Source organism: Bubalus kerabau, chromosome 3 (assembly GCF_029407905.1).
Source record: "Bubalus kerabau isolate K-KA32 ecotype Philippines breed swamp buffalo chromosome 3, PCC_UOA_SB_1v2, whole genome shotgun sequence".
In the NCBI taxonomy this organism is placed as follows: Eukaryota; Metazoa; Chordata; class Mammalia; order Artiodactyla; family Bovidae; genus Bubalus; species Bubalus kerabau.
In genome coordinates, this window is record NC_073626.1 from 3,289,295 (window position 1) to 3,315,668 (window position 26,374).

General features: G+C 55.4%; 1 protein-coding gene across 3 annotated transcripts in view; it reads left to right on the plus strand.

Annotated features, from left to right (window-relative positions):
- FARS2 (phenylalanyl-tRNA synthetase 2, mitochondrial) overlaps positions 1–17,089 on the plus strand; it is a 311,692-nt gene extending 294,603 nt beyond the window's left edge. For all 3 annotated transcript variants that reach the window (XM_055570510.1, XM_055570511.1, XM_055570518.1), the window contains one exon: positions 16,803–17,089. In XM_055570510.1, the coding sequence (XP_055426485.1) occupies positions 16,803–16,941 (139 nt within the window). In that variant the 3' untranslated portion in view covers positions 16,942–17,089. The remainder of the gene's footprint in view (positions 1–16,802) is intronic.
- The last annotated feature ends 9,285 nt before the right edge of the window (positions 17,090–26,374 follow it).

Here is a 26,374-nt window from a genome sequence, read left to right on the forward strand (position 1 = left end):
GGCCGTGCACAGACAAGCGACGGGTGTCACAACCCCCAGCACAGCGACGCCAGGGAGCACGTCTCAAGGGAGGAGCTTCCAAGCAGAAACCTGAGGAATGAGTAGGAATTTGTGAATGGGGCACACAGAGGGGAGGTCCCCGGACTTTGAGGGCAAGGGCACAGCCATCGCCATGCTGGGCTCAGCCTTGGATGGGAAGGAGGAGGGAAGAGAAAGGCAAGGATTCTGTGAGCCCTGGTGGGCTGTGGGCCTGCTGACGGGCACCTTGCTGATGGAGGGGCTTCTTGGTGACATCCTCTTCCTGCCTGGAAGGAAGACAAGATCATTTAAGAGATGACCGTTACTAGTAATGGGCTTCCCAAGTGGCGCTAGTGGTAAAGAACCCGCCTGCCAATGCAACAGATTGGAGACGCAGGTTCCATCCCTGGGTTGGGAAGATCCCCTGGAGGAGGGCACCCCAGTATTCTTGCCTGGAGAATCCCATGGACAGAGGAGCCTGGAGGGCTACAGTGCATGGGGTTGCAAGAGTCAGACACGACGGAGTGCACATGCATGCACGCGTGCACACACACACACACACTCACTCCTATCTGGGAGGAGGTGGTTTCGTGAAGGGTCAGGCTCGACTGATTCCTTTGCTCTGCTGTGCAGAGGTCCCGGGAGGGGGCGGGCTGCGACTCACACAAAACACTTCTGCTTCTCCCCACCCTCCTCCTCCAAGAAAACATGGCAGCCAGCACATCGGGCTCCAGCTCCGTGGTTTCTACTGCATCCCCATCGAAATCTCTGCACTAAAGCTAAGTCCCAGGGTGTATTTAATTAAAAGACAAATGGCAAAATGAGGTGGTGGTGGGTGCTTTCTAACTGTGGCCTGCTAGATTTTAATTGCTCCTCACAAACCGTGAGAGCTCCTCCCAGGCGCCACTCTGCACACCCCTGTCCTTTTTTCATCACAAAGGAGATGTTCTCAGCCGCTGACAGGCCGGGCCTCCTGTCTCCGCAGAGACTTGATCTCGCCCGACAGTGACTCAGCAACTTGCCGAATCCAATTAGCAGCTTTGCAGCTCCTTCCTCAGAGCGGCTGTAGTCAAGTCTGGCTGCAGACGCCTCCCCCAGCCGCATCGCCCAGCCCAGGGTCTGCCCACTTGTCACCAGCAATTACTGTGGCCAGAGTGCGTGCACCAGCGCGGGGCGCTGGGGGTCCTGGTGGCTTAGAAGCCTGCTTGGCCCGGGGTCCCTGCTTTTCTCTGTCCTTCACCGGAGGTTGACACGGAACGCCCTGGGACACTCATGATTAGAACAGCCAGAGGTTCTGGGCAGGAACTGAGGCCCAGAAACAAGAAGGTGCTTACCTGGGTATTTAGGGAAGGGCTACGCTTCGGGGTCCCGGGTCTCCTGACACCCCACTACGGGCCTACACCTGTAGGCCCCGCCAGGTCCCTACAGACTCTTTCCCAGCTGGCATGGCAGCGAGGTGGGGAGCCATCCAGCCCCTTGGGCTCCCAGACTCAGCACATGATCCTGAGCTCTCAGGGTCTCCTTGGTGAGACCCTCAGCACCCTAAATTCCCTTCTGTTTTGATTTGGGGACAGGAGGCGGGCCGGAGAGAACGAGATAGAGAAAATGCAGGCATGAAAACGTTATGAATCAGCCACTCCCACAAACACTGGAAAAAGCAGGTGGTCAGAGGGGCTCTGCTTTGGGGGGGGGCCCTCTCTTGAGGGGGAAGAAGGGGGCTCCCTCTGGTGTTGTGCTCAGGGACCCAGGATTACACGGGGCCTCCATCCCAGCTCAGAGCGCTGCCCGCATCTGTCCACAGATGCGAGATCCCTCTGCAGCTCTTCTGATGGACACTTGGCCGTGTTTCGTGAGTTGCTGTTTTTGTCGTTGGAACAGACCTGGGTCCACACCTGCAGGCCGAGTGCATGAGCCTATTTTAGTGGACCGTGAAATGATCGGCCACGGCACTCGGCCGTCTGTAACCTGGGCGCCGCCTCCCCGTGTTAACGTGCACGTGAATTTCATGGCTGCGTCCAGTCTGCCGAAAAGGGCGCCGCAGACCTGGCACTTCTCTCTGCCGTGTTTTGATTTTTCCTATGCCCCGAAGTAACTGCAGAGAGTGGTTTTTAAAAAAACAGAACCAACCGGGATATGTCTTCCAAGTCGAGCACAGTTGCCCCAGTGTTTCGGAGAGAGACCCACCAGCCTCTTCCCTACAGTTTGTACGAGTGGGTGGTCCAGACTGAAGCCACGCCCCCGAGGTGCTGATGGAGAGGCTGCTCAGCTGTGGGCCGGTGGGGGTGCTCACGGCCCGGGACGGCTCGAGGGTGAACGGACGCAGCTGAGCGCCTGGCGCCCAGCACATCACAACTAAAGTCAATGCCCTTGTTTGTTTTCTTTTTAAGTAAATCAGGGGACACATAACTTTTTATTAACCTAAATAAATGTATGCCCTGCTCATTAAACAAATTAATTACCAAGGCTTATAATGCTAATACTAACTATAGTAAATGCTATCTTTTATTGAGTGTTCATTTTATCTCATAAGTCTATTTGTGTTGGGTTATCAGTTGCCCAGTCGTGTCCGACTCTTTGTGCCCCTGTGGACTGCAGCCCCCCAGGCTCCTCTGTGCATGGGATTCTCCAGGCAGGAATACTGGAGTGGGTGGCCATTTCCTCCTCCAAGGGATCTTCCCAACCCAGGGATAGAACCTGCGTCTCTGGCGTCTCCTACACTGGCAGACAGATTTTTTTTTTTTTTTAAACCACTGACCCACCTGGGAAGCCTGTGTTTTATTAGCCCTACTTAACGGTGTCGATCGCTAGGCTCAGAGAGAGTCAGGAACTTGCCAGAATGAGAGCAGGTCTCTCAGTCCCTCTGCTGGCCTGACTCACCACGTGTTTCGCGAGTGGTGAGGTTCTGTGGGAAGCCCGGAGCTGATGGTAACAACCAAAACAGAAAGTCAGCTTTCCTGAGTTATTTACCCCAACTGAGGGCATCTGGAAGAGCATCCCAGATGGAGACCGCCCCCGAAAAAGGGGGGCCTCTGAGACCAGCCGCTGTCAGCAGCTCTGCTGGAGAGTGAGCCTGCTTTTCACTCCTCTGTGATCTAAGCCATCCATCCTATGATTGCTGCTCACTTCTTTTTGAGTTTGGTTTTCTTCCTGAATGATACCATTCATAGGGCTTTCATTGCAGGTGTTGAGTGGTAACTTTTGTCATTTTGTCTCACTTTGAAAATGTTTTTATTTTGCCATTATTCCAGAATAACAGCTTAGCTGAGTGTAACTGTATAGGTCCACATTTTGTTGATATTATTCCGTCGCCTCCTGACTTCTTTGGAGCCACTGAGAAGTCTCGCGTGTCTTTAACTGCTCCTTTGCAAGTTTTCTCCTTTTCCTCTCTAGCTGCTATGAAGGGCATCTCTTGGTCTTAATTGTTCTGCAGTTGCATTACCATGTGCTTAGGGCAGAGTTTTTTTTAAATCCCATTCAGAACTTACTGTGCTTCCTGAGTCTGAGGAGTTCATTATTTCTGGAAATTCCCCAGCCATTATCTTCTCAGATGTTGTCCTCTGTTCTTCTGCTGGGACTTGCATTCATCTGATTGTTCTTACATCCTCCAGGATTTTCATTTCTGTGCTTCCCTCCCTGTTGTGCTGTGCTTAGTCGCTCAGTCGTGCCCAACTCTTTGTGACCCCATGCACTCCAGCCACCAGGAGCCTCTGTCCATGGGATTCTCCAGGCACGAATCCTGGAGTGGGTTGCTAGGCCCTCCTCCAGGGGATCTTCCCAACCCAGGGATCGAACCCAGGTCTCCCACATTGCAGGCAGATTCTTTACCGTCTGAGCCACCAGGGAAGCCTCTGTACTTCCCTGCTTCGTTCTAAATAGTTCCACACGTCTGTCTTCCTGTTTTTTTAATTCTGCATTCAGTTGTATCTAGTCTATTGTTTAGCCCTTCCACTCATTTTAAAGTTATAACTATATTTTTATTTCTATACATTTTCTATTAACCTGTTGGGTTTTTTCAGATCTGCTATCATTTATAATGTTCTTTCATATCTTGTATGTCTTTAAGTATTTTTAAATGTTTAACTTTTAATCACTAGAAACACTTTTTGGATTGTTCTTGTGTTTGGAATTCTCAGGACACTGATTCTTCTGTGTTTTGCCTGGTGACTGGCATGTTCTGGGCCGCCTCCTCACGTGCTCTGTGTTTCCCAACTGAGATTATGTTCACTGGGGCCTTTCCTGAAGTGACCCTGCAAGGCCCCCGTTTCCTCCAGGGCTGTTCTGCACTGTCTTCTGCCAGGCAGTCTAGGGACCCTACAGGCAGCATCATCCCAGGACCAGTTTTGCGCTGACGTCTCAGCTTGAAGATCTGCAGCATTTCCTAGCCTACTCTCGAGTCAGGGATGCAGCCCTTGAGCTTTGTGTGGGAATTTCAAGTCCAGTTTCTTGCTTCATGTGGACCAAAGCCTCCAACTCCTGTTCTCAGGTAGACATTAAAATCTGAACTCTGGGTTACAATAGCTGATTCTGCTCCCTCCTCTGGGCAGCACAAGTTCTAGACACATATTATTACAGGTGTTTTTTTTTTTTTTTTTGCACTTGGAGATTTCCCCTTGCTTTCATAATCTACTCAGCTATCAATGTTTTCAAGTGTTATTTGCGAATCTAGGAGTATGTTGCAGTAGGATCTTTAGTTTATCATGTTTCACCATCATCCTGGACTCCTCTTGGCTCAGTACTATCTTATTCTGAGCTAACTGTCGTACATGGAACAGATTGTGGGGGAGAAAGGGACAGACTTAACTCTCTGATCACCTGCTCTAGCAATCTGTCCAAAGCACAGCCCAGCTGAGTGCCCAACACTCAGTCCCTTGCCCAGTAAAAAACTCAGCATGAAGTAAGGGAGCTGGAAGCTGCTGGCCCACACGGTACTTTCGTCAAGGCATGGCAGTGTCAGATTGGACCTCAAGCCCACGATGGAGGTGTCTTGTTGACACTTTGCCTTTGAAATTGACTCCTGAGCAGTCTTACTGAATCTCACCTAAATGTTTATAAGGAGCAGAATTCAGCTTAGAAAATGGAGTATGTTTTTGTCCTGTACACCAGAAATGTAAGCTCAATGTCTTTTTTTTTCTCTTTTTTTGAAGTAAGAAAATATCAAGAAAGGAACATTTTTTTCCCCTTGAGTTTGAAAATGGACAGCCACAACTCAATTATATTTTGATATGGTTTATTGACTCTGACTTTTACTTTATTAGTACTTTCTTCCAAGTTGCTGACCATGCTTTGTTCACATGACTTCCATTTTTCCTAACTGAGGGACTAGTTGGGAGCAAACAGCATTACTTTGGTTTTATTGAGAGCTGGAGAGGTCAATAGATTTATGCACAAAACAGAGATGGCCAGACCACCAAAAAAAGTGCTGTGCACTTGAGCGGACCCACCTCCATGGCCCCAGACAAAATTGCTTTTTCTTGGAAGTACATTTTAGAGCTATTCTCTGAAGTTTCATCAAGGGAATAGGCTTATGAAACCCACGACTGCCTTGAAAGAGCAACATGGTTGAGACCCTGGCCACTAAGTCAGGCAACAAACTGGGACTAAAAGCACAGCTTTGGACACAGCTAGAATCCCACCACTGTTGCCTGCGACCTGAGTGATCTGGGAAGACACGTGGAACCTCTCTGAGCTGTAGTTTTCTCACCTGCAAAATAGTGGGGCAGGGGGGCGGAAATCCCCATTATGATGGGACTGTGATAAGAATTAAAGGAGAGCTTGCAGCCAGGCATGCTAAGTCACCCAGAAATCCTAATGATTACTCACCTGAAGCTGCGTGTATGGAGCCCACCTAGGCTTTTCTCTGGGGTGGATTTCCTTCTCCGAACCCCTACAATCTCTTCTCCCCTTGGGCAGTGAGGACCTTGGGACTGATCAGGCTTCTTCCACCGTGGCTGCGAGTTCTAAACCAGATTTACATCTTCATTCATTCAGCTCACCACCTGCGTATCTGTGTTCCATGTTTTCCAGGTCTGACTTTGCCTTCATCAACCTTATGTTTTCCCTCATTCTGGCTTTTTTTTTTTAATCCATATTTGTTATGCAGGGCAAAGATAGAATGAAATATTCAAGGGCCTAGCACTTTATGCTCAATAGACCCTTCTTTCCTTTACAGTGTTTTTCTTTCTTGTTTTGCCCTTTCTTTCTTCGTATTTCCTATGCTTTCTCTGCTGTATAATATTTACTAACAAATCAATTTTTCCCTTTTTGTGATAAAGTCCTAGTCACGTTTCAGAAGGCATCCTGTGGTTCATCTATTAGTGGAATATCCCTTTTGAAAAGCAGCCAGCGGTGACTGTGCATGTCAACAGTCTGGCAGAGTGCATCTGGGAGGGGAGATGAGCCAAGTTTAATGCAGGGGGAGGGAGTGGGGTTCCAGCCTTGGCCCCACCCCCTCACACCGTCTCTGCAGGCCTGGCCCTGCTCTGCAAGCAGAGGCGACAGTGTCCACCTCTCAGGACTGCCCTGTGGTCACAGCCAGTGAGTGATGTCATGTGGGCGTGAGGTTCTAGAAGCTGCATAGCTTTATAATTGCCAACTTTCCTTATCACTGCTACTGTTACTGTTGACAAAGTATCTTCAGTTTTTTAAGAGGTATGTGATGCCAAGGCCCAGAGCTTTCGTCAGTCTTGTCAATATTTGGAATTTAAAATTTGTTTCCAAACCTAAGTCATACAAGCTTCTGGCACAAGTTTGTGTCAATGTGTTTCCTCCTACCAGCTTCTCGGGAGTAGACGTCTGGGGTGGTCATTTTGAGTGTCCAACAGAATACACGCCGTGTGGTGAATGTTCATTTCATTTGTTGACCGAATGAGAGAGTGAATGAATGAATGGCGCGGAGAGACAGGCAGATGTCTGACCTCCCAGGCAGAGGTGTTGAACGTTACAGGCGCTCCCCCCAAGGCCCTTTGTCCCTCTGACCACCTCTGGTCCTGGGGTCCCCACGAAGACCACCAGACTGCTTTGCTGCTGACAGTGAGCTGACGGGTCAGCAGGGCTGTCATGGGGGAGAAGGGCTGGGGTGAGCACAGGGCCGGTGAGGAGAGCCAGGGAGCCCTTACCAGTTCACCATGGGGCGAGGTCCCGCTCAGCCTGTGTGGTGGGTTCTTGGGTGGGCTGCCCCCGAAGCGATCATCACCAGGGTCTGCAGTGAGCACTCCACCCTGGACCACAAAGCCACCATGGTCCCTGATGCTGGATCCCGTGATCCCATGAAACACGTTGCTCGGATGATGCGTGTTTAATCAGCTCTCCCTGCCATATTCCAGCCTAGAGTCTACATCCAGAGGAAGCCTGTCCTCCCAGCCGAGGCCCTATTTGGTTGCTCTCGCCCTCAGCCTCTCACTGTTTGTCGAGGGATGACGCAACTGTTAGACCCAGAGGGTCTCTTCTCAAAAGCATTCGCAAAATAACCATAAGTCATGGACATATGTATACATTTCTCTTTACTAACGTGTGCTTCCTTTGTAACTAACTAGTCACCGAGTCTTTCAACACAGTCAGCCCATTTCCTCCAGGCCTCATTAAACAATAAAAGCTGTAGGACATGCACATTCACGGGGAGCTCTGCCACACACTCCTTGGTTGGGTGGCTCTTAATTCAGATGGTGACATGGTTTTTGTATAGCGTTATACCTCTGGAACCCTCCGTTGTTGGGGGCTGTAGAAGCTAGTTTAACAACCTCTAGCTGCAGGGAAGCTGCCAGGAGCAGGGCCCCCCGCCTTCCACGCACTTCCTTAGGCGCCCAGCCCTGAACTCTGCTTCTAGCTCAGGCTTCTTTGCAGCTGTTTAGTTACCAAGCCGTGTGCACCTCTCTGCGACCCCGTGGACGATGGCCTGCTAGGCTCCTCCATCCACGGGATTCTCCAAGCAAGAATACCGGAGTGGGTTGCCATTTCCTTGTCCAGGAGATCTTCCCAACCCAGGGATTGAACCCATGTCTCCTGCATTGCAGGCAGACTCTTTCCCATCTGAGCCACAAGGGAAGCCCTGAAGCTTCTTAGCCAGAGTTTTAAAGCCATCTCCCTGCAGATCAGGCAGCTTCCAGACAGCTCCCCGTTGGACCCCTTATACCTGGAGCATACACTCAGCGTCCTTTGTTAAAACAAAAGAGGAGACATAATGAACACCCCCACCAGTAACACGTGTGTCCTTCACCGCCTAGAACAGGGTCCCTGGCCTTCACCTGCCAAATGCTACTCATGCTGAAGATCAAGGTGTAAGTGCATCTCCCCGCCAGTCTTTTCTCACCCCGAAGTCACCTACAGCCTGTGGCATGCGTCTAACACTCGGCCCTAACAGCCTTGCCTGGGGGTGGCCACACCATGCATCCACGTCTCAGCCCCCACACAGGTGGTAATCTCCCACCTTGTGTGTCTTGTTTTGGGGTGCTTCTTCCCCTCACCTGCCGCTGTGTCATGCACAGAACGGCCACTGCGTGAGTATTGATGAAGCAGTGCTATCCCCCATTCTGTATCTCCTGCAGTTTCTGCCTCAACGCAAAATACATCATTGCAGGTCAACTGACTGAGTTGAAAATGTAGCACGTCACCTACCAAAAATCTTGTGTTTTGTGACCCAGCTCATCCACTGGGATGCCAGCTCGTTCAGGAAGCCACCATGTACCAACCTGGAGTTAAAGTTAGCTGTGTCGACTTGGGCTGGGCAGACGCAGCCAGGGAGGAAAAGAAAACCTCTTCCAAATTTTCCCCACAAAGGAAGAGCACGGAGCTTTGGAAATCTGTGCCACATGAGACGTTACTTCAAGTTTGTTAGAAATGTAGGAGGGCGGCTTGGAAGACAATGAAAATGTCGCGAAGAATTTTGCAAACGTGGTAAGCCTGTGACAGCATGGCGAGCTTCGAAACCGCTTGTGTGAAGGGCAGGGCGGCCCGGTTGCTAAGTTAGTGACGCTAAGAAGCCTAGCCGTCTGGGCAGGCGGAAGCCAAGCACGCCGTTCTCTTAGCACGGTCCTGCCCCTGCTGAGCAGGGGCCTGGTGGGGGTTTTCATCACTGTTTTCAATTTCTCTGTTTTTAGTATAAATTTGAATTCCCAATTTCCATGTCTAGCAATAGCCAACTAGGTGGTTTGGGCCAACTCTCCTCCAAAAGGAAATGTTTGTGGTGCTGAAATCCGCAGAACGTGAAATTTCCCCCCGCCACCGTTCTTCCCTGGCACTGATACCGTCACACTCCGGTGCGGCCGTCAACCACCATCCACCTCCTTTCCTCGGTGGAACCCTGCCCGCCTTGAACACTGAGCCTCCGTCCCCTCCCTCAGACCCTGCGACCACCACTCTCTCCTCCGTCTCTGTGAGTCTGGCTGCTCTTGGGACCTCATGGGAGCGGAGCTATGTAACCTCTGACCTTCTGCGTCTGCCCCATTTCACCGACCACAACGCCTCCCAGCTCCCCCCAGGCTGCAGCACGTGTCTTCTTAGGACCCGTTTGTACAGGTGAGGGGGCTGCAGCCCAGGTGGCCTCGCCCAAGGTCTTGGCGGCCTTTCTCTGTGGCCCCAGCTGAGGCTGCAGAATCTTTGGGTACACGAATAATAAGACCAGTTGTCGGCTGTAGCCTGAACTGCACGGAACACATGAAGTGTATTATCGTCATTCGGTCCTTCAGAAACACCATGAGCCTGTGATCTGCGTCTTAGAGTGAGAGCCTGGGTCAATGAGGAGGAGCTGGCCCGAGACCCAGACCAGGGAAGCAGTAGGGCTGGGCCGAGCTGCCTCTGTCTGCCTCCCCACGAGAGAGGCTTTTAGGAAACTTCCCCAGAGCAGTTGCTTTCATCAGAATGTGCAGTGGAGACTGAGAACTCTGGCCCCCACCCCAGAAGGCCAGGGCAGAGTCTCCTCCTCCCGACCTAGTGGCATGAGACACCCTCCCCCCGCCCCCCAGAAGATGCAGGGAAATTTCCAGGATCCTTGAGAATAAAGTGGGCGGGGAGTGGGGGGAGCTGATGCCTCCCTGAGGACTTGACAAGTATCTGATGTGAAGCGGCTCGCCTTGCCGGCAAAGCCTGTGTCTCTGAGGACCTCTTCAGCTGCCGGCGTGCAGGGAGCCAGGGGTGCTGGGGCCCGGGGTGGGGGCCGCTCTGGAAGCGAGCCTCTCTCCCAGCTCCTCCCCGCTCCGTCAGGGCCTGGAGTGGAGTTTCGTTCCCCAGGCAGTGACTGTCAGAAGAACCATCTGGCTGGTTTCTGATGAATGACTCCAAGGAACAGAAATCCCTGTGGGCAGAAATTGCCGCTGCAGAGGCTGCATGAGGCAGTAGTGTCCACCTGCGAACACGGGGGTGCACTCACATGGCCCCTGGGAGTGGCAGGCCTGAGACCGTCTGAGCCTGAGACGTAAACGACACTCAAACCGTGTGACACAGGGCGGGGTGGCAGACAGTGGTGGACGGGGCCCCAGGACGGCCCGGGGGGTCTGCTCCGACCCAAGACCCACCTCCTGCAGGACGTCTCCCTTGGCCGGCCCGCCCAGCCCTCACCCGCCCCTGCAATGCCAGCTACTGCCCCTGGCTTCCACCACCGGTGGCCCCAGGGTGGCTGCACCCCAGCCCTGCCCTTCCCTGAAGCCCCTCAGGTAGGCGCCCCTTCCGCTTCGTCCACGCAGGCTCAGCAGAGGTTCAGCCCAGCCGGCTTATTCCCCCGGGACCTCCGCTCTTGCCCAGTGTCACCTGGGATGCAGAGCCGGGGTGAGCCAGCCATCGCTCGGTCCAGCCCGCCCCCGGGAGGTCTCATGGCCAGGCCTGGGGCCCGGGTGCTTTCTTGCATTAAACCCACGAAACCTCTGTCCCCGGAAAGCCCAGAGCAGTTCATTAGGAGCCAGGCACACAGTCCCTGGACCCGAGATCTTGTGACCAGGATTTCATTTCTCCTCTCCCCTTTGGCTTTTTTAATATAGCGAAGGTCGGAGAGGGGGAGGGGGCTGTGGTTTGCTTAGTGTGCAGAGCACTCATTTAAATCGTGTCCAGTTCCGAGCAGTAATTCTTATCTCTCCCTGATTCCCAGCCCACTCCTCACCAGCCTTCCTAGCCAGGCCCCGGGGGTGTTCATGCCCTATTCCCTCCCCACCCCTTCTCTCCCCATCAGCAGCAGAGTTTGGGGTGGGGCAGACCGCCCGGGCCATCGGGGTCTCATCAGCATTTGTGGGCCCCACACTAGCAGACCAGCCCAGGAGGCATGCTTCACTGTCACACTGCAGACTGGGAGCCGCATCCCAGGGACTGCAGGGGCTGGGGGAGGGAGTAGAGGCAGGGCTCCAGCTGCAGGTCCGGGTTCTCTATGCCTCATGCCCCGACCCCTCCCTGATCCCCTTCCCACCGCACTGTTCCCTCTCCTGAGCCTCCCGGTGGGGCAAGGGATCTGCTGCGTGGCCGTGAGGCTGGGCTTCAGCATCACTTGAGCCAGGAGTGAGTCTGGGGTCACACTGCCTCTTACCCCGAGAACCGCACCTGCCCCGGGACAGCTCGTCGCCTCTGGGAGCAGCCCTGCAGGTGGAGATGTCCGTGTGCACTGCGCATGCGGTGACGCATTCTGGGTGGCGTCCAGCGCACCACCGAGAACGGAAGGAGCTGGAGAGCAGCAGCGAGCCTCACAGTACCTTCTTCCCACTGACGGATTGTTGGTTTACAACCTGCCGTTAGTTTCGGCTGTACATCACAGCGATTCAGTGTTTCTTGTAAATCGTACTCCATACGAAGTGATTATAATATATTGGCTGTTTTCCCTGTACTGTAGGTTCCAGTCTCACCGTTTATTTCTTTTATGTCCAGCAGTCTGCTCCCTTTCATCCCCCTTCTCTGTTTTGCCCTCCCCCACCTCCTCCCCTCTGGTAGCCACTGGTTTGTTCTCTGGGAGCCTCTGTTCTCTGGGGTGTGCACCCAGAGTGAGGTACACGTGGCAGTTCTGTGTACCCAGGTCACATGGCAGCTCTGTGTACCCGGGTCGTGTGGCAGCTCTGTGTACCCAGCTCACAGGGTAGCTCTGTGTCTCGGGTCACATGGTAGCTCTGTGTACCCGGCTTGCGTGGCAGCTCTGTGTACCCGGCTCACGTGGGAGCTCTGTGTACTCAGTTTGCGTGGCAGCTCTGTGTACCTGGGTCATGTGGCACCTCTGTGTACCTGGCTCACAGGGTAGCTCTGTGTCCCCAGGTCACGTGGTAGCTCTGTGTACCTGGCTCGCGTGGCAGCTCTTTGTACCCGGCTCGTGTGGCAGCTCTGTGTACCTGGCTCGCGTGACAGCTCTGTGTACCCGGGTCGTGTGGTAGCTCTGTGTACGGGGCTCGTGTGGCAGCTCTGTGTACCCGGGTCATGTGGCACCTCGGTGTACCTGGCTCACAGGGTAGCTCTGTGTATCTGGCTCACGTGGCAGCTCTGTGTACCTAGCTCGCGTGGCAGCTCTGTGTACCCGGCTCATGTGGCAGCTCTGTGTACCCGGGTCATGTGGCATCTCTGTGTACCCAGTTCGCGTGGCAGCTCTGTGTCCCCCAGCTTGCGTGGCAACTCTGTGTACCTGGCTCACTTGGCAGCTCTATGTACCTGGGTCATGTGGTAGTCTGGGTACTTGGTCACGTAGTATCTGTGTCCCCGGCTCGCGAGGCAGCTCTGTGTCCCCAGGTCATGTGGTAGCTGTGTACTTGGCTCACAGGGTATTTCTGGGTACTTGGTCACATAGTATCTGTGTCCCTGGCTCGCATGGCAGCTCTGTGTCCCTGGCTTGCGTGGCAGCTCTGTGTACCCGGGTCACGTGGTAGCTGTGTACCTGGCTCACAGGGTATTTCTGGGTACTTGGTCACATGGTATCTGTGTCCCTGGGTCACAGGGTAGCTCTGTGTACCCGGCTCACATGGCAGCTCTGTGTACCCGCCTCTCATGGGAGCTCTGTGTACCCGGGTCACGTGGTAGCTGTGTACCTGGCTCACAGGGTATTTCTGGGTACTTGGTCACATGGTATCTGTGTCCCTGGCTCGCGTGGCAGCTCTGTGTACCTGGCTCACGTGGCAGATCTGTGTACCTGGCTCACGTGGCAGCTCTGTGTACCCGGCTCACGTGGCAGCTCTGTGTACCTGGCTCACGTGGCAGCTCTGTGTACCTGGCTCATGTGGTAGCTCTGTGTACCTGACTCACGTGGCAGCTCTGTGTATCCGGCTCTCATGGGAGCTCTGGGTACCCAGGTCACATGGTAGTCTGGGTACTTGGTCACATGGTATCTGTGTCCCTGGTTTGCATGGCAGCTCCGTGTACCCGGCTCACGTGGCAGCTCTGTGTCCCCTGGCTCGCGTGGCAGCTCTGTGTACCTGGGTCACGTGGTAGTCTGGGTACTTGGTCACATAGTATCTGTGTACCTGACTCAGAAGCTTTTAGGCTGAAAGAGGCCACATTAAGAGGATGTAGAAGAATCAGAGAGGCCCTATCCAGACCTTTGGGGCTGGCTCTTCCAGGCGTCCCTCCCGTCTGGGGACTCCATCTTCTCACCTGCTCCACGCTCAGCCGTGCAGACCCTTCAGCTCTGTGGTCTTCATGGCTGGGCCACTCCCCGGGGGTGGGAGATTCGGTCCTACACTCAGACAAGGCCCAGGTTTCCCCGCCAGTAAAAGGAGGACCAGGTGCGTCCACCGTCTGTAAGCTCCAAATACAAGTCTCTAGGAAGCAGACAAAAGGCACTCCTTTCTCCGTCTCACCAGCGACGCCAGGAAGAGGCAGACCTGGTTGGTTTTCAGTTGAATCTACTGAATTATCGCCAACTATTCTGCCAAATACTGTTTCTCTCCATTTTTAAAATTAATCCATATGTTCATGATTCATTACACCCAGCTCCTTACAGTGTTTTATAAAAGTTGTTTGAAGCCCAAGAATCCTTACAGGGGCCTTCTCAGAAGCACTCAGGAGCAAGGAGATAAAACTTTTCCCACTTGTCTCTGGTGGAAAATCTCAGCCTGGCAAGTCTGCGTTTCAGCTGAGAGACAGAGACCTGCGTGAACCCCTGGAAAAGTGTAATAACAATGTCATGAGGACACTTCAATCTTGCACTCGTGAATCTTGAGAGCTTCCAGGCCCCGGCGCCTTCTGCCCACGTCTCCTCTGTGGTCGGGAAAGGTCTTCAGAGTCTGCACTGTTGCCCCGTCGATGGAGGAGACGCTGGGAGTCAGGACGTGTGTTGTAGCCTGGAAACGAGGCGCTGGCTCGAGGCATCCAGGCTTGCGGGGCCTGTGTGGTCGGGGAGGGAGGAGGAAGATGGGCCCCACGCAGGCCTCGGGGACCCACCTCCCTGCAGGAGATTGTCCTCCGACCTCGCTGGGGCCCCATCTGCTGACAGCCTGGGCCCAGGCCCCGTCTCCACGCCTATTCTAGTAAATGTTTGCAGCCCGCGGTTTCTCTGCCCTTTTTCTCCTCCTTAACTAACTGACCCTCCCCTAGAGCCCTCCGTGTCTCAGAACCCTGGACCCAGGAGCCCCCAGCGGCCGCGGGAGGCTGTCCAGCAGGGCCCAGCTGGGCTCCACCTCTGCAGGGACGCGGCTGCTCGGGGACCTGGGCAGTTCAGACCTAGCCCCTCCAGCCCCACTGCGAGACCTGCCCAGAAGCCTCCTGCAGCTCGCACACAGCCTCTGCATCAGGCGCCATGGCCTGGGGTCCCTCGAGGGCTCCACAAAGGCTTTGCTTCTGGGAACCAGGAGGCACAGTGGAGACGAGGCTCCTGCGGGCCGAGAGCTTGGGGCGCCCTGTGTTGAACCTCCCTCCCCTCTGCCGTCCCCTCGGGATGCTGACATCATCGCCTCCATCACCGTTAGAGGCAGGGGTGGGAGGAGGGAGGAGAACACGGGCAGGGAGACCCAGCGGGCAGGGCGAGGCTGGCCCGCCCCCATGAGGCCTGAACGCAGACGGCCGCCCCAGGGGCCGGTGATTGTACGGGAGTTCGTTCAGCAGCTTTTATGCAGCTCCTGCTGTATGCCAGACACTGCTCTGGGCACCAGAAGAGCAGAGGTGCAGCCCACCAGGAGCACACGGTGTTGGCATGGGCCCGCCCATGGCCCACAGGGCGAGTCTCTGCTTCTGGTAGGACAGCTTTATTGAGATGTGCTTCAGACATCATGCCCCCATTTAAAGTGTTCAGCTCAGCACTTTTATAATATTCACCGCCATCTCACTCCAGACATCCCATTTCCCTCCACAGATACCCGGACCCCGTTAGCAGTCACTCCATTGCCCACCTGCACCCCTAGCCTGGGGCTGTCAGGAATCTGCTTTCCGTCCGTGTGGACTTGCCTATACTGGACATTTCATTAGATGGAGCCATATAAGGTGTGGCCTTTCATGCCCGGCGCCTCTCAGTAGAGCTCGGGGCGTCCAGGGTTCATCTGGCCCGTAGCGCTAGGACGCCCTTTCTCTCCATGGCCGCGTAATTCTCCACACGGAGGGAGAGTGTTTGTCCACCCACCAGGTGAAGGGCACTTGGGTCGTTTCCACTTTGGGCTGGCGTGACTGATGCTGCTCTGAACATTCACATGTCGGTTCATGTGTGGACACACGCTTTCGTTTCTCTTGAGCATATACCCAGGGAGGCGTCACTGGACCAGAGGGTGACGGTGCGGTTCAGCGTTTGAAGGACTGTCGGTGTGTGACCCTCGGGTTCCTCCAGCTCTTTGCCCAGCGGCTGCATGACTTGACGTCCCCACCAGCCGGGGGTGTGGAGCGGCCACCCAGAGGCCCTCGGCTCAAGGGTCTGGGCCGAGGGCACATGGCACGTGGTCCTGGGCTGACGTCCCCAGGCCCTCCCCGGGACCACTCGTCGCTCCAGCTTTGTCACCTGGGGGACGGCAGGGCTGGCTCAGCCAGGGCTGGAGAGGAGGGATTTGGTGGCTTAGCTTCAGGAGACAGAGGTGTCTGGGGCAGGTGCGGGGGCTGGAGGCCCAGGCTAGCCAGCTGGCGCCCAGGCCTCCCTGCTGAGGTGTTGGGCACCCGAGGGTCGGCAGCTACCGCGCTGCAGACGTGCTGTTGCGATCCGCGTCGCGGCGTACCCAGCTGCGCCGTGAGGCCAGGCCCGCGGCCGCCTGGTGCAGGCGGGGATCGGTGACTTGTCTGCACAGCACGGGGGGGGCACCATCGTCTGTGTGCTGCCCGTGGCCTGCAGGCTCCTAACCCGCCGCTGGTCAGAGGCCCCGGGGAGCCCGGGCCCCCTAGCTCCGACTCAGGCTCCAGGAAAGCCTGCTGCTCCCTCAGGTGGCACACCTGCCCACACTCACACCTGCCTCACACTCACACCTGCCTGCACTCACACACTCACACCTGCCTGCACTCACACACCTGCCTGCACTCACACACCTGCCTGCACTCATACACCTGCCCACACTCACACCTGCCTCACACTCACACCTGCCTGCACTCACACACTTACACCTGCCTGCACTCACACACCTGCCTGCACTCACACACTTACACACCTGCCCACACTCACACACCTGCCCACACTCACACACCTGCCCACACTCACACACTCACACCTGCCCACACTCACACTCACACACCTGCCTGCACTCACATACTCACACACCTGCCCGCACTCACACACCTGCCCACACTCATACACCTGCCCACACTCACACACCTGCCCACACTCACACACTCACACCTGCCCACACTCACACTTACACACCTGCCTGCACTCACACAGCTGCCCGCACTCACACACCTGCCCGTGCTTACCGCCTTTCTCTCCTATCCTCCAGGACACACAGGACCAGCCACTGCTACCGCATCACCTACCGCCACATGGAGCGCACGCTGTCGCAGAGAGAGGTCGGAGGCATCCACCAGGCCGTGCAGGAGGCAGCCGTGCGGCAGCTGGGCGTCGAGGGCAGGTTTTGAGGCCCCCCTTCCCGGGCGCGGCACTCCCGGGGCTCCAGGGTTGCTGAGTGAAGGAGAGAAGGATCCCGTCTGTGGACTGAGGCATCCATCATCCTGCAATAAACGGGTCGGTTCCAGGACTCTCAGAAAATAAAGCGTTGCTCTTGAGAACCTGTGGACACTTGTCTTTCATTTGGGAAAAGCGGGGAGGCACAGTGAGGCGAGAGCGCCCTTCCGCTCCTTTTAGAGACGCTTTGCCTGTGGGCGCTCGGGCTGCTTAATCGGTCCCTGGAGTCCGCTAAAGTGTAAACACCAGACGTGATTTCTTGCCTGACAGCCTCTTCCCGCCCCGGAATGAGTGAAGCCACACCGAGGGACGGACTGCGGACCCCGGAAGCTTTCCGATGTGCATCGGCTCCCAGCCCGTCTCCCTCCTGTTCCGCGAAGGGCAGGAGCGCGGGGTACAGAGGAGACCCCGGGCTCCTCAGAGGCGGAGGGAACAGGCAGGATTTTATTTCCTTTCCACTGGAGCCCAGCCTTTGGCCCCCGGGCCTGGGTGGAGTTGTCCCTTGTCCCCAGGGAGGAGATGGAGCCTTTGCCACAGGTCTCGAAGGCCCGTGACCTGATGGGACCCGTTCTGGAAGCCTGGGAGCTTTTGTTTCCTGACCGGCGGCCTCTGCTTCCGAGACGACCTTTATGGGGGACTGCGGTGCTTTGGCATCTCCCCGTTTCCATGCCCAGCGCTTCTGTAGTCTGCCTGCCCTCCTCCTGACCACTTTTCCTAATCAGATTCCCTCCCCAGCGTGATGCTGGAGGCTGATGGCGGACCACCCGCGCCGGGATAAATATCTGATGAGCGCGCCCGTTCGCAGCTGGCGGTGGGGGGCAGGCGCTGCAGCGGGAGGCACGGCCCCAGTGTCACTTTGCCCTGTTATCCATGGATACATCGCTTCCCATGGACTTTCCAGGGAATCCAGTGCAGGCTGCACCCCAGCCTGGCCGAGCCACGGGCCAGGGCCCAGGAGTGGACGCGCGCAGTGCCCCACGGGACTGCTGATCTTTCCTCCGGGGGCCTTCGCTTGCAGACATTCCTGACCCAGCCTGGCATCCCTTTGAGCCCCCAAACCAGTTAGGTGTTCATGGAAATGCTCCCCCCAAACCAGCTGAGGGGGTAACGCTCAGAAAACATGCCGCTGCTCATTGGCCAACCACCAGAGCTCAGAGATGTCTGGGTCCAGGCACTGCACGGGGGCAGGGAGGGCCGACGTTCGGGTGGCTGCGGGGCTGGGGGGTGGGGGTCTTACAGAGGGCTTTCCTGAAGGTTCCTCTCAACATGATGAGATGTAGTCAGCCCTCTCATGAGGGGACTTAACCAGGAACACGCCAGGCAGGGGAGGCCTCACCTGAGCCTGCTGCCCCAGATCCAGAACCTGCAGCTACACGGGGTTGCCAGGCCCCTCCTGCTCCCGGCCTTTGTTGTTTCCACAGGACCTCAGCCCCATGAGCTTATGCGACCCCTCAGTCTGCTCTGGGTACTGGCGCTCCTGCCAAAGGTGGGCCCGCCTACCAGGGGCACAGGGGACGCCCAGCTCCTGACTTCTTCATGGGAGTGAAAAAGGAGAGTAGTGAAGAAGGAAAAAAGAAGAAAGAAAAGAGATGGCCGGCACTCTGCAGCTGGGGACACACGGCTGTGCTTCGGGCACCGTGGTGACCACCACCACTGCCATAGCCACACCCGCTGGGGGCGCCTCCTTCGTGGACCAGGCACCATGGTGCGTCCCCCTGCGAGCTGAGACCACAAGGCTCAGGACAGGCCCAGGGTCCTCCGGGCAGCAGGGAGCAGAGCTGGAACTCGAGGCCCCCGCTCTGGAAGACCAAAGCCTTCCCGCCACGCCCTGTGCCTGCCAGGACGGACGGCGGACGAGCACACGGTGGCCACGCCTTGCCCTCTGCAGCCTCAGGCCTAAGACAAGGGGTGCGCCCTCCACGGTCTCCGCTGCTCAAGTGCAAGCCAGCACATGCGCGTGTTTGTCTACTGGGACACAAGCCTTATGGAGGGCTTGGTGTGCACATGCTTCCAAAGGGCGGGGTGACCAGGCCACACTGAGCTAAACCGGAGACCTCAGGAGGGCGCATGAAGCTGGTTAAACTGCAAGGATCCATCAGTGTAACCAGCGGGTTCCGCTCTAAAGCCGCACGTCCAGCTGGGCCCCAGCTGCACCCCGGCTGCCGGTGTCCGTGGGCAGGACGGGCACCCAGGGCCGGGGCCCAGCTGGCTCACTAACTGGTCGTCACCCTTCTCTCCCGGACAGGAAGGGCTTTCACAGGCAGGCGTGTGAGCCTGGCACTGTTACAGAGCACATTTTGAAATCTGTTTTTAACGGCTTCCAGTCACCTGAGTGGCTCGTTGGAAGTCATCTTTGCTTAATAAGAAATAACGAGGATGACAAGCAAGTCAATGGAAAAAGGAAAGTCTTTTCATCAGGCATTGCCAGAGCGACTGGCTCTCCATGTTAAAAAAAAGAAAAAGAAAAGAAAAAGGGGGACTTCCCTGGAGCTCCAGTGGTTAAGAATCCGCACTTCCACTGCAGGGGGTGCGGGTTTGATTCCTGGTCGGGGAACAGAAATCCTGCATGCTGCAGCCAAAAAATAATTTTAAAAAAATGTTAAAGACGTTATTTAAAACGAAAATCATCTTAACCCCAATTCCACACTTCACAGAAAAATTAATTCAAGATGGAACATAGGCCTAAATATAAAAGTCAAAAACTTATCATCGAGCTTAAAGAAGAAAACATAAGGGATTATTCTTGGGACCTTGGGTAGGCAGTGACTTCCTAGAGAGGTCACAGAAAGAGCTAGCAAAGGAAAAATTGATACATTGGGCTTTTTCAAGGTTTAAAACATTTACTGTTTGAAATGCATCATTAAGAAAATGAGTAGGAATGGATGGACCTAGAGAGTGTCATACTGAGTGAAGTAAGACAGAGAAGGAGAAATAGCATATGACATCCCTTATATGTGGAATCTAAAAAGAAGTTATACAAATGAACTTATCTACAAAACAGAAAGAGGCTCACAGACTTAGAGAACAAACTTAGAGTTACCAGGAGGGAAGAGTTGGAGGAAGGGATAGGTCGGGAGTTGGGGGTGGACATGTACACACTGCAGTGTTTAAAATGGGTCACATCAAGGACCTGCTGCACAGCACAGGGCACTCTGCTCCAGGTCGTGTGGCGGCCTGGATGGGGGCGGAGTTTGCAGGAGAACGGCTACCTGTACGTGTGCGGCCGAAACTATCGCAGCATGGTTAATCAGCTCTACTCAAATACAAAATGAAGAGTTAAAAAAAAATGAATAGGAAACCCACAGATTGGGAGAAAAATCTGTGACACACGTACTCAACAAAGAAATTTATATCCAGAATACACAAGGATTTACTACAATTTAGGAATAATTTCTTCAAAAAGTCTTTTGAAAAATGCACAAAGATTTCCTACAATTTGATAATTAAAAAACTAAAAATAAAAAAAGAACAAGCACTTCATGAAAACATTTATAAATGACCAATAAGACGGAAAGGCTCAACGTTGTTGGTCACCAGGGAAATGCACCTATGAAGCTATGAGCAGACAGGGCTCGTCCGTGGCCGCAGAAAGCAGACGGAGGCGGCCTGCACCTGGGGAGGGACTCACGGGGGCGGCCCATGGGGATTTGAGTGACGGCAATCGTCTCCGTCTCAATCTGCACGCAGGTTACGCAGACGGTGCGTTTGTCAAAACTCCTCCAACGGGATGCTGTAAGATCTGTGCCTTGCGCCACAGATACATTACACCACAATGAAAAGGAGACAACCAACGCGGGCTGCGTCTCATGACCGGGTGAGCATCTACAGCTGCACCGAGGAGACGGCAGCTCGGAGCCGGGGGCGCAGGCAGAGAGGTGGGCGTAGGAGGGGCCGGGGGCGCAGGCAGAGAGCTGGGCGTAGGAGGGGCTCTGGGACTGCGGGCACAAGGTCGCACTGGGTTAGGGTTAGGCTCTCCAGGAAGTTTGGGCGGGGAGAGGGGAGGGGTGGGGGCTGGAGCAGCAAGGTGCCTGCACATCTCTCTCCCATGGGGGGAGGGTAACACGTGGCCCTGCTGAGAATCAGAGCCCATGAGGCTCCCTCCCTGCTTGTCATCAGCCCACTTCCAGCGGATGCTATGAGGACCACAGCCCGGCCACACGAGCCCACCCCTCAGCCCTTCTGGACCACGTGTCTGAGCCACCCGTGTACCACCAGCCACCCACGTATGCGCCCTGCTCCCCTCCTTCTCCGTCCTCCCCCTCCCTCCTCCCCTCCCTCCATCCTCCCCTCCCGCCCTGGAAGAGGCCGCTCTGGCCTGGATTAATACAGACCCAGATGATGAGAATGAAGCCACAGGCTCGCTGGAGGGAAACACGCCGAGTCTGTTCACGGGCTGACCCCCTGGATGAGGGCACAGTGCCTGGCAAAGGGCCCCTCCCTGGCGAGGACTGCAGTCAGTGCCCCTGCCACTGTGTGGCGGTTCCTTCTCGGGCCAGACTGGGCGGGCAGCCCGGCCTCCTCCTGGCTCTCAAAGCCCCTCCAGCCCCACCAGCAGCACCAGGCAGAGGGGAAGCAGGCCACCTCCCTGCAGGGCGCCTCGGGGCTGGAGGCTCTGAGGCCTTGCTCTGCGGGCACAGGGTGGGCCGGGCGCTCAGATGACCGCCCTCACCTCCTCTGTGCCAGCCCCTCCAGCAGGCTCCCGGTGGTACTCGCTTCAGCTCGGCCCAGGCCAGGAGAGCCTGTTAACTCCTGGACTGATGCCGCGTGTGGGCCTCGGGGCCTGAAAAATACTGTTGAATGGGGTCACTTCAAGCATGTTTTCAAGAAGACAGGCAGTTTAGCAAAATGGTTGCAAACGTGGGCTTTGTCCTCAGGCAGAGGCAAGCTCAAACACGGGGTCCATAACCCCTTAATCTCTCGGGGCAAGCCTGCACTCGGCGTTGTAAGGATGACATGACCCTGTGTATGGGAAGCTGTTCGCACGCGGCCGGGTACGCAGACAATGGAAGGAGAGCCGGCTGTGGGTTCCGAGAGGGCCACCCTCCCAACTAAAGTGACCACGGGGTCTGGGAAAATGTGGCACGGGGAGGTATCCCAGAAGATCTAGACTCAAAGGGAACTTAGGGATCATTTGTCTGGTGGCCCCATTTTAGGGGTGAATTGCTGAGGCCCAGAGCGGTAACATGATTTCTGTACTACATGGAGGAATAACCACTGCAGACTGGCTTAGACAGTTACCTCATAGAACAGCGAGTCTGGAGGAGGCAGGGCGGGTTCACGGGCCCAGTGCTTCACTGAGACCCCAGGCTCTTCCTTCTGCTCTGCCAGCTGCAGCAGATGGGCGGTGTCTCCCCCTCATGGTTACAGTATGGCTGCAGGAGCACCAACCAACATGTCCCCACACACCCTCCAACAGAAGAAATGGAGGGGCCAAGGATCTCGGTTTCCCTTCACAAGTTTCTTTTTCTCACAGAGAAAAACTGCCTTCCCTTCAAGCCTCATTGGCCTGGATTGGGTCCACAGTCCAACTTCAAGACTTGGGAAAGGAAGTGTCTATCATTTCTAGCCTCTATTGTAGGGAAAAAAAGATGCTACCATAAAATAAATAAACATAGATAAGGGGAGTGGGAGATGGCATTTCATAGGCAAACCGCATGTCACCCAGACTGGCCCCAAAGTCAGCCAGCTACTTACCAACCAGAGCTCGCAGGGCCCGGACGAGAACCCGCTTCTCTCGGTTCCAGGCCGTGTCATTTCTAGGGTCTCCTCCTGGATGTCGCCACCTTCTTGCTGAGCAAGGGCATTAGGAGGTGCGTGGTGAAGGGCCGGGTGAAGGACAGCTAGTCTCTGCCAGAGAACTAGTTATGCTGAGGCTTGGAGTCCACACTGAGCAGGGCACTCGGAGGCCAGGCTGAGAGGCAGCGGGGCCACCCCTGTGTACACAGGAAACCGCTCAGCCTAGAGATTCCGCCCCATCAAACCCCGCTGTCTGGATATCTGTCAAGGAGGGTGGGGACAGCACCGGTGGATTCCCCGGGCAGGGGCGCTGGTACCCGTGGCCTGGGGCTCCGTGTCCCTCCAGAGCTGGATCTTCACCAGGTACTTTAATCATGGCCGGGCGCCTGCTTCTCTACTGTCTTTTAGTCCTTTGAGTGCGTGTGCCCAGTTGTGTCTGATTCTTTGCGATCCCGTGGATTATAGCCGTCCAGGCTCCTCTGCTCATGGAATTTTCCAGGCAAGAATACCAGAGTGGGTTGCCATGCCCTCCTCCAGAGGATCTTCCCAACCCAGGGATCGAACCCAGGTCTCCCATATTGGAGGCAGATTCTTTCCCATCTGAGCTCCCAGGGAAGCCCTTCAGATAACTCATTTTTGAGTGTCTGTAATGCATGATTCAGTAGATGGCAACTGTGCTTTCCAGACAGGTGGATGGACTGGTTCAAAGTCACACAGGAACCCAGCATCCTGGTTCCCCGGGACTCACCGCATCTGCTGTCAGGAGCACTGCGTGTCACCAGAAATCAAAACGCAAAGCCCTTTGTCACTTTTCCAAGCCAAATGTCAGGAAAGCAGTTATGGAAGCCCTAAAGGCTCGGAGGCAGGGCACAGCCACTGGGTAGGCTGCACATGCCTGGGCCCAGGTTTCCAGAAAGCTGGTGAGGGATGGACCCGAAAGGGCAGGAGCCATGGCTGCCTTCAGTGCCAAGGAGTGATGTGGCCACAGCTCTGCAGGCAAAGAGCAGAAGAGCATACCTGTGACCTGAGAAGCTGGCCGGAGGAGCAGAGGGGGGCTGCCAGGAGGAGCCAGCTGCAGTCCCTGCAGGAGCCAGCTGCGGGGAGGACAAGGCTGCATGGACAGGAGGCTAGAAAGAGAGAGGATGTTTCTGGGGCCTGGCAGGCCCAGCTGATGAAGACAGCCAATGGCAGTGTCCATCTGTGAGCTGGAAAGACAGCAGGGGTCCGGAGGGACACAGCTGTCCTGGGCCTTGTCGCTTGCAGGACCTGTTGCCACTGATGATGCTGAGATGCTGGCAGAGATCAGACTGCATGGTCTCCCCTGGAAGGCATGCATCTCTCACCTCCCACCATCATGGGTCAGAATCCCAGGTCATGGATCCCAATAGGGGTCCCCGGGCATCCCTGGGGTACCTCAGTGAGGGTTCCCATCTGAGAACCCTTGGAATCCCAGGCTCGCATGACGAGTCACCCCTTCATGGGAAGAATGAATGGACTGAGGCCGCTGTTTGCCGAGCAGCCTGACACTTCCATGAATTTTTTTACTAAGAAACTCATTTGTGATTTTTCTCCCCCAGGACCCCATGTTTTAAGAGATTCTCATCTACCAAACAAGTGCATTTACCAAGCAATAATTTATTCATTTTCTCATTTTTAAAATTAATCAAAGATACACAAAACTGCCAGCCAGAGCCTCTGATCTGCAGGAGATAACCCTTATTACCACCCTGGGTTGATTTAATTTCTGCCCAAAGCAAAGGAACTTAACATTTTTGATCACCCTCACAGCCTCGCTGGGGGAATGTGGGGATTTTCACTTGGCTCTATGATGTGTTCACAGCAGCTCCCAGACTGCCCCTCACTGAGGCACCCTGGGACCCCTATTGTGAACCACAGCGCCATTTCAGCAGGAAGTGAGACACGCAGAGAATCTCACCATCCCATCGCAAGCACGCACTGCATAATCATCAACTATTTCATAGGCAAGCCGCTGTCCACCTGTCACGAGTATAAAACACGCTGCCGTGAACATCTTCAGGTCCCCAGCCTTCTATATCTTGGGGGTTAGTTCATTCAGCTAGATTCCCAGGTGGGAATTTCTGGGTCAAAGGATGCAGTTTTATATCCAAAATCATTTCTGATGATCCAGACAGAGACTTGAGGATAAAACGGGGGGAACCCAGATTTGCAGCCGACCATCAAGAGCAGATTTAGGAATCCTGAGGGAGAAGCAAGGGGCTGTGTCAGGCGGAGATGGCCCCCTGAACCCCAGGGGTGTTGGCACTGCCTTTCTCCAGCTTCCTCGCTGGCTCCAGGCAAGGATGCTGACCGTGGGCGCACGAGCAGTAAAGGAACACGGGAATCAGGTCCTCCGGGCAGGGAGCTGCAGCCACTCCAAGTCTCCCGTTACCAAGGCGACCTTCCCTTTCCCCTCTTCTTTTCCGGGTTAATGGTTCTGAATCTGTGCTGGATGGTTGGAGAGAACTAGGGTTAGGGTTAGGGTTAGGGTTAGTTTAAAAGGGGGGAGAAATAAAGAAAACAGCTCTAGAAGACAATTTAACGGCGAGCCTGAAGAATCGGCACCAAGCGCAGCACAGAGCCCTCTGGTTCATTCCTGTTTCTGCAAGACTTCATAGTTTGATTTTTTCTCTGCGGTGAATTTATTTCCATTTTCCATTAATAAAGCAGAACCACTGCGTGCTCTGCCGTCTAATGACTTGCAGCCTGTGGCTGTCGAATGTCCCTGTCCCGATGGGAAGTGTACACAAGCATAAGGTGATGGTGATTACGCCGGGGAGGAATAGGAACAAGGAGGCTCAAACTCACCCATCGGATCCGGATCCCGCGAGGACCCGCTGCTGCCAGACAGGTTACCCTGGCGATGCTCGGGGCCTGGGAGCGCATGGCCCTGCCGCTGGCAGGAAGCTCGGAAGCTTCCCGCACCCTTCTCACCGCCGACTTTTCACAGCCTTAAAAGCCAGCCTGGTGGGTTCTGCCCATCACCAGGTACCCGCATGTGAGTCAGGCGCTCCGGTGGCTGCTGCCTCCTCCCGGGGTGCACCTGCGATTTGCAGCCGCACGCCCATCCCAGCCTGCGCTGAAGCTGTGGGCTGACGAGGCCTGCAGAGCAGAATTCTCCGCTTCACGAGGTGTGGCGGGCGTGTCTAGTGGCCCGTAGACCGGATGACCTTACCGTGTCCCAATTTCCCCAGTGCGTTTTCCAGTCCTGAACTTGCACACCGGCAGACGGTCTGTGTGACTGAACTCATCCCCAGGGCCCCTCCCCTCCCGGCCTGGGTTCACAGAGTGCGGATGCGCGGGCATCCATCTGGTCCGCGGGCGTGCACACACCCAGGCTGCTGCGGATAGCCGGCCGGGGCGTCAGGGGCGGAGGCTCCTGCAAGGTCAGGTGCCCTTGCGGCCCTTTCCTCTCCGGGATTGGCCCTCTGGGAGAGGCAGGCCTGGGTGGCTATGGTGGAAGTGGGCAGGCCCCTCTTTTAAGCCTACGTGATCCCTTCTGTTTCTTCAGGGCGCTCTGAATCCCCTCTCCCCAGGTGTTTGGGGTTTCCCACAGATAACAAAGCTGGAAGGAGCTCCTGTGATGGCAGAGGCAGGCCCCGCCTCATGCTTCCCCGAGGGCATTGAGCATCT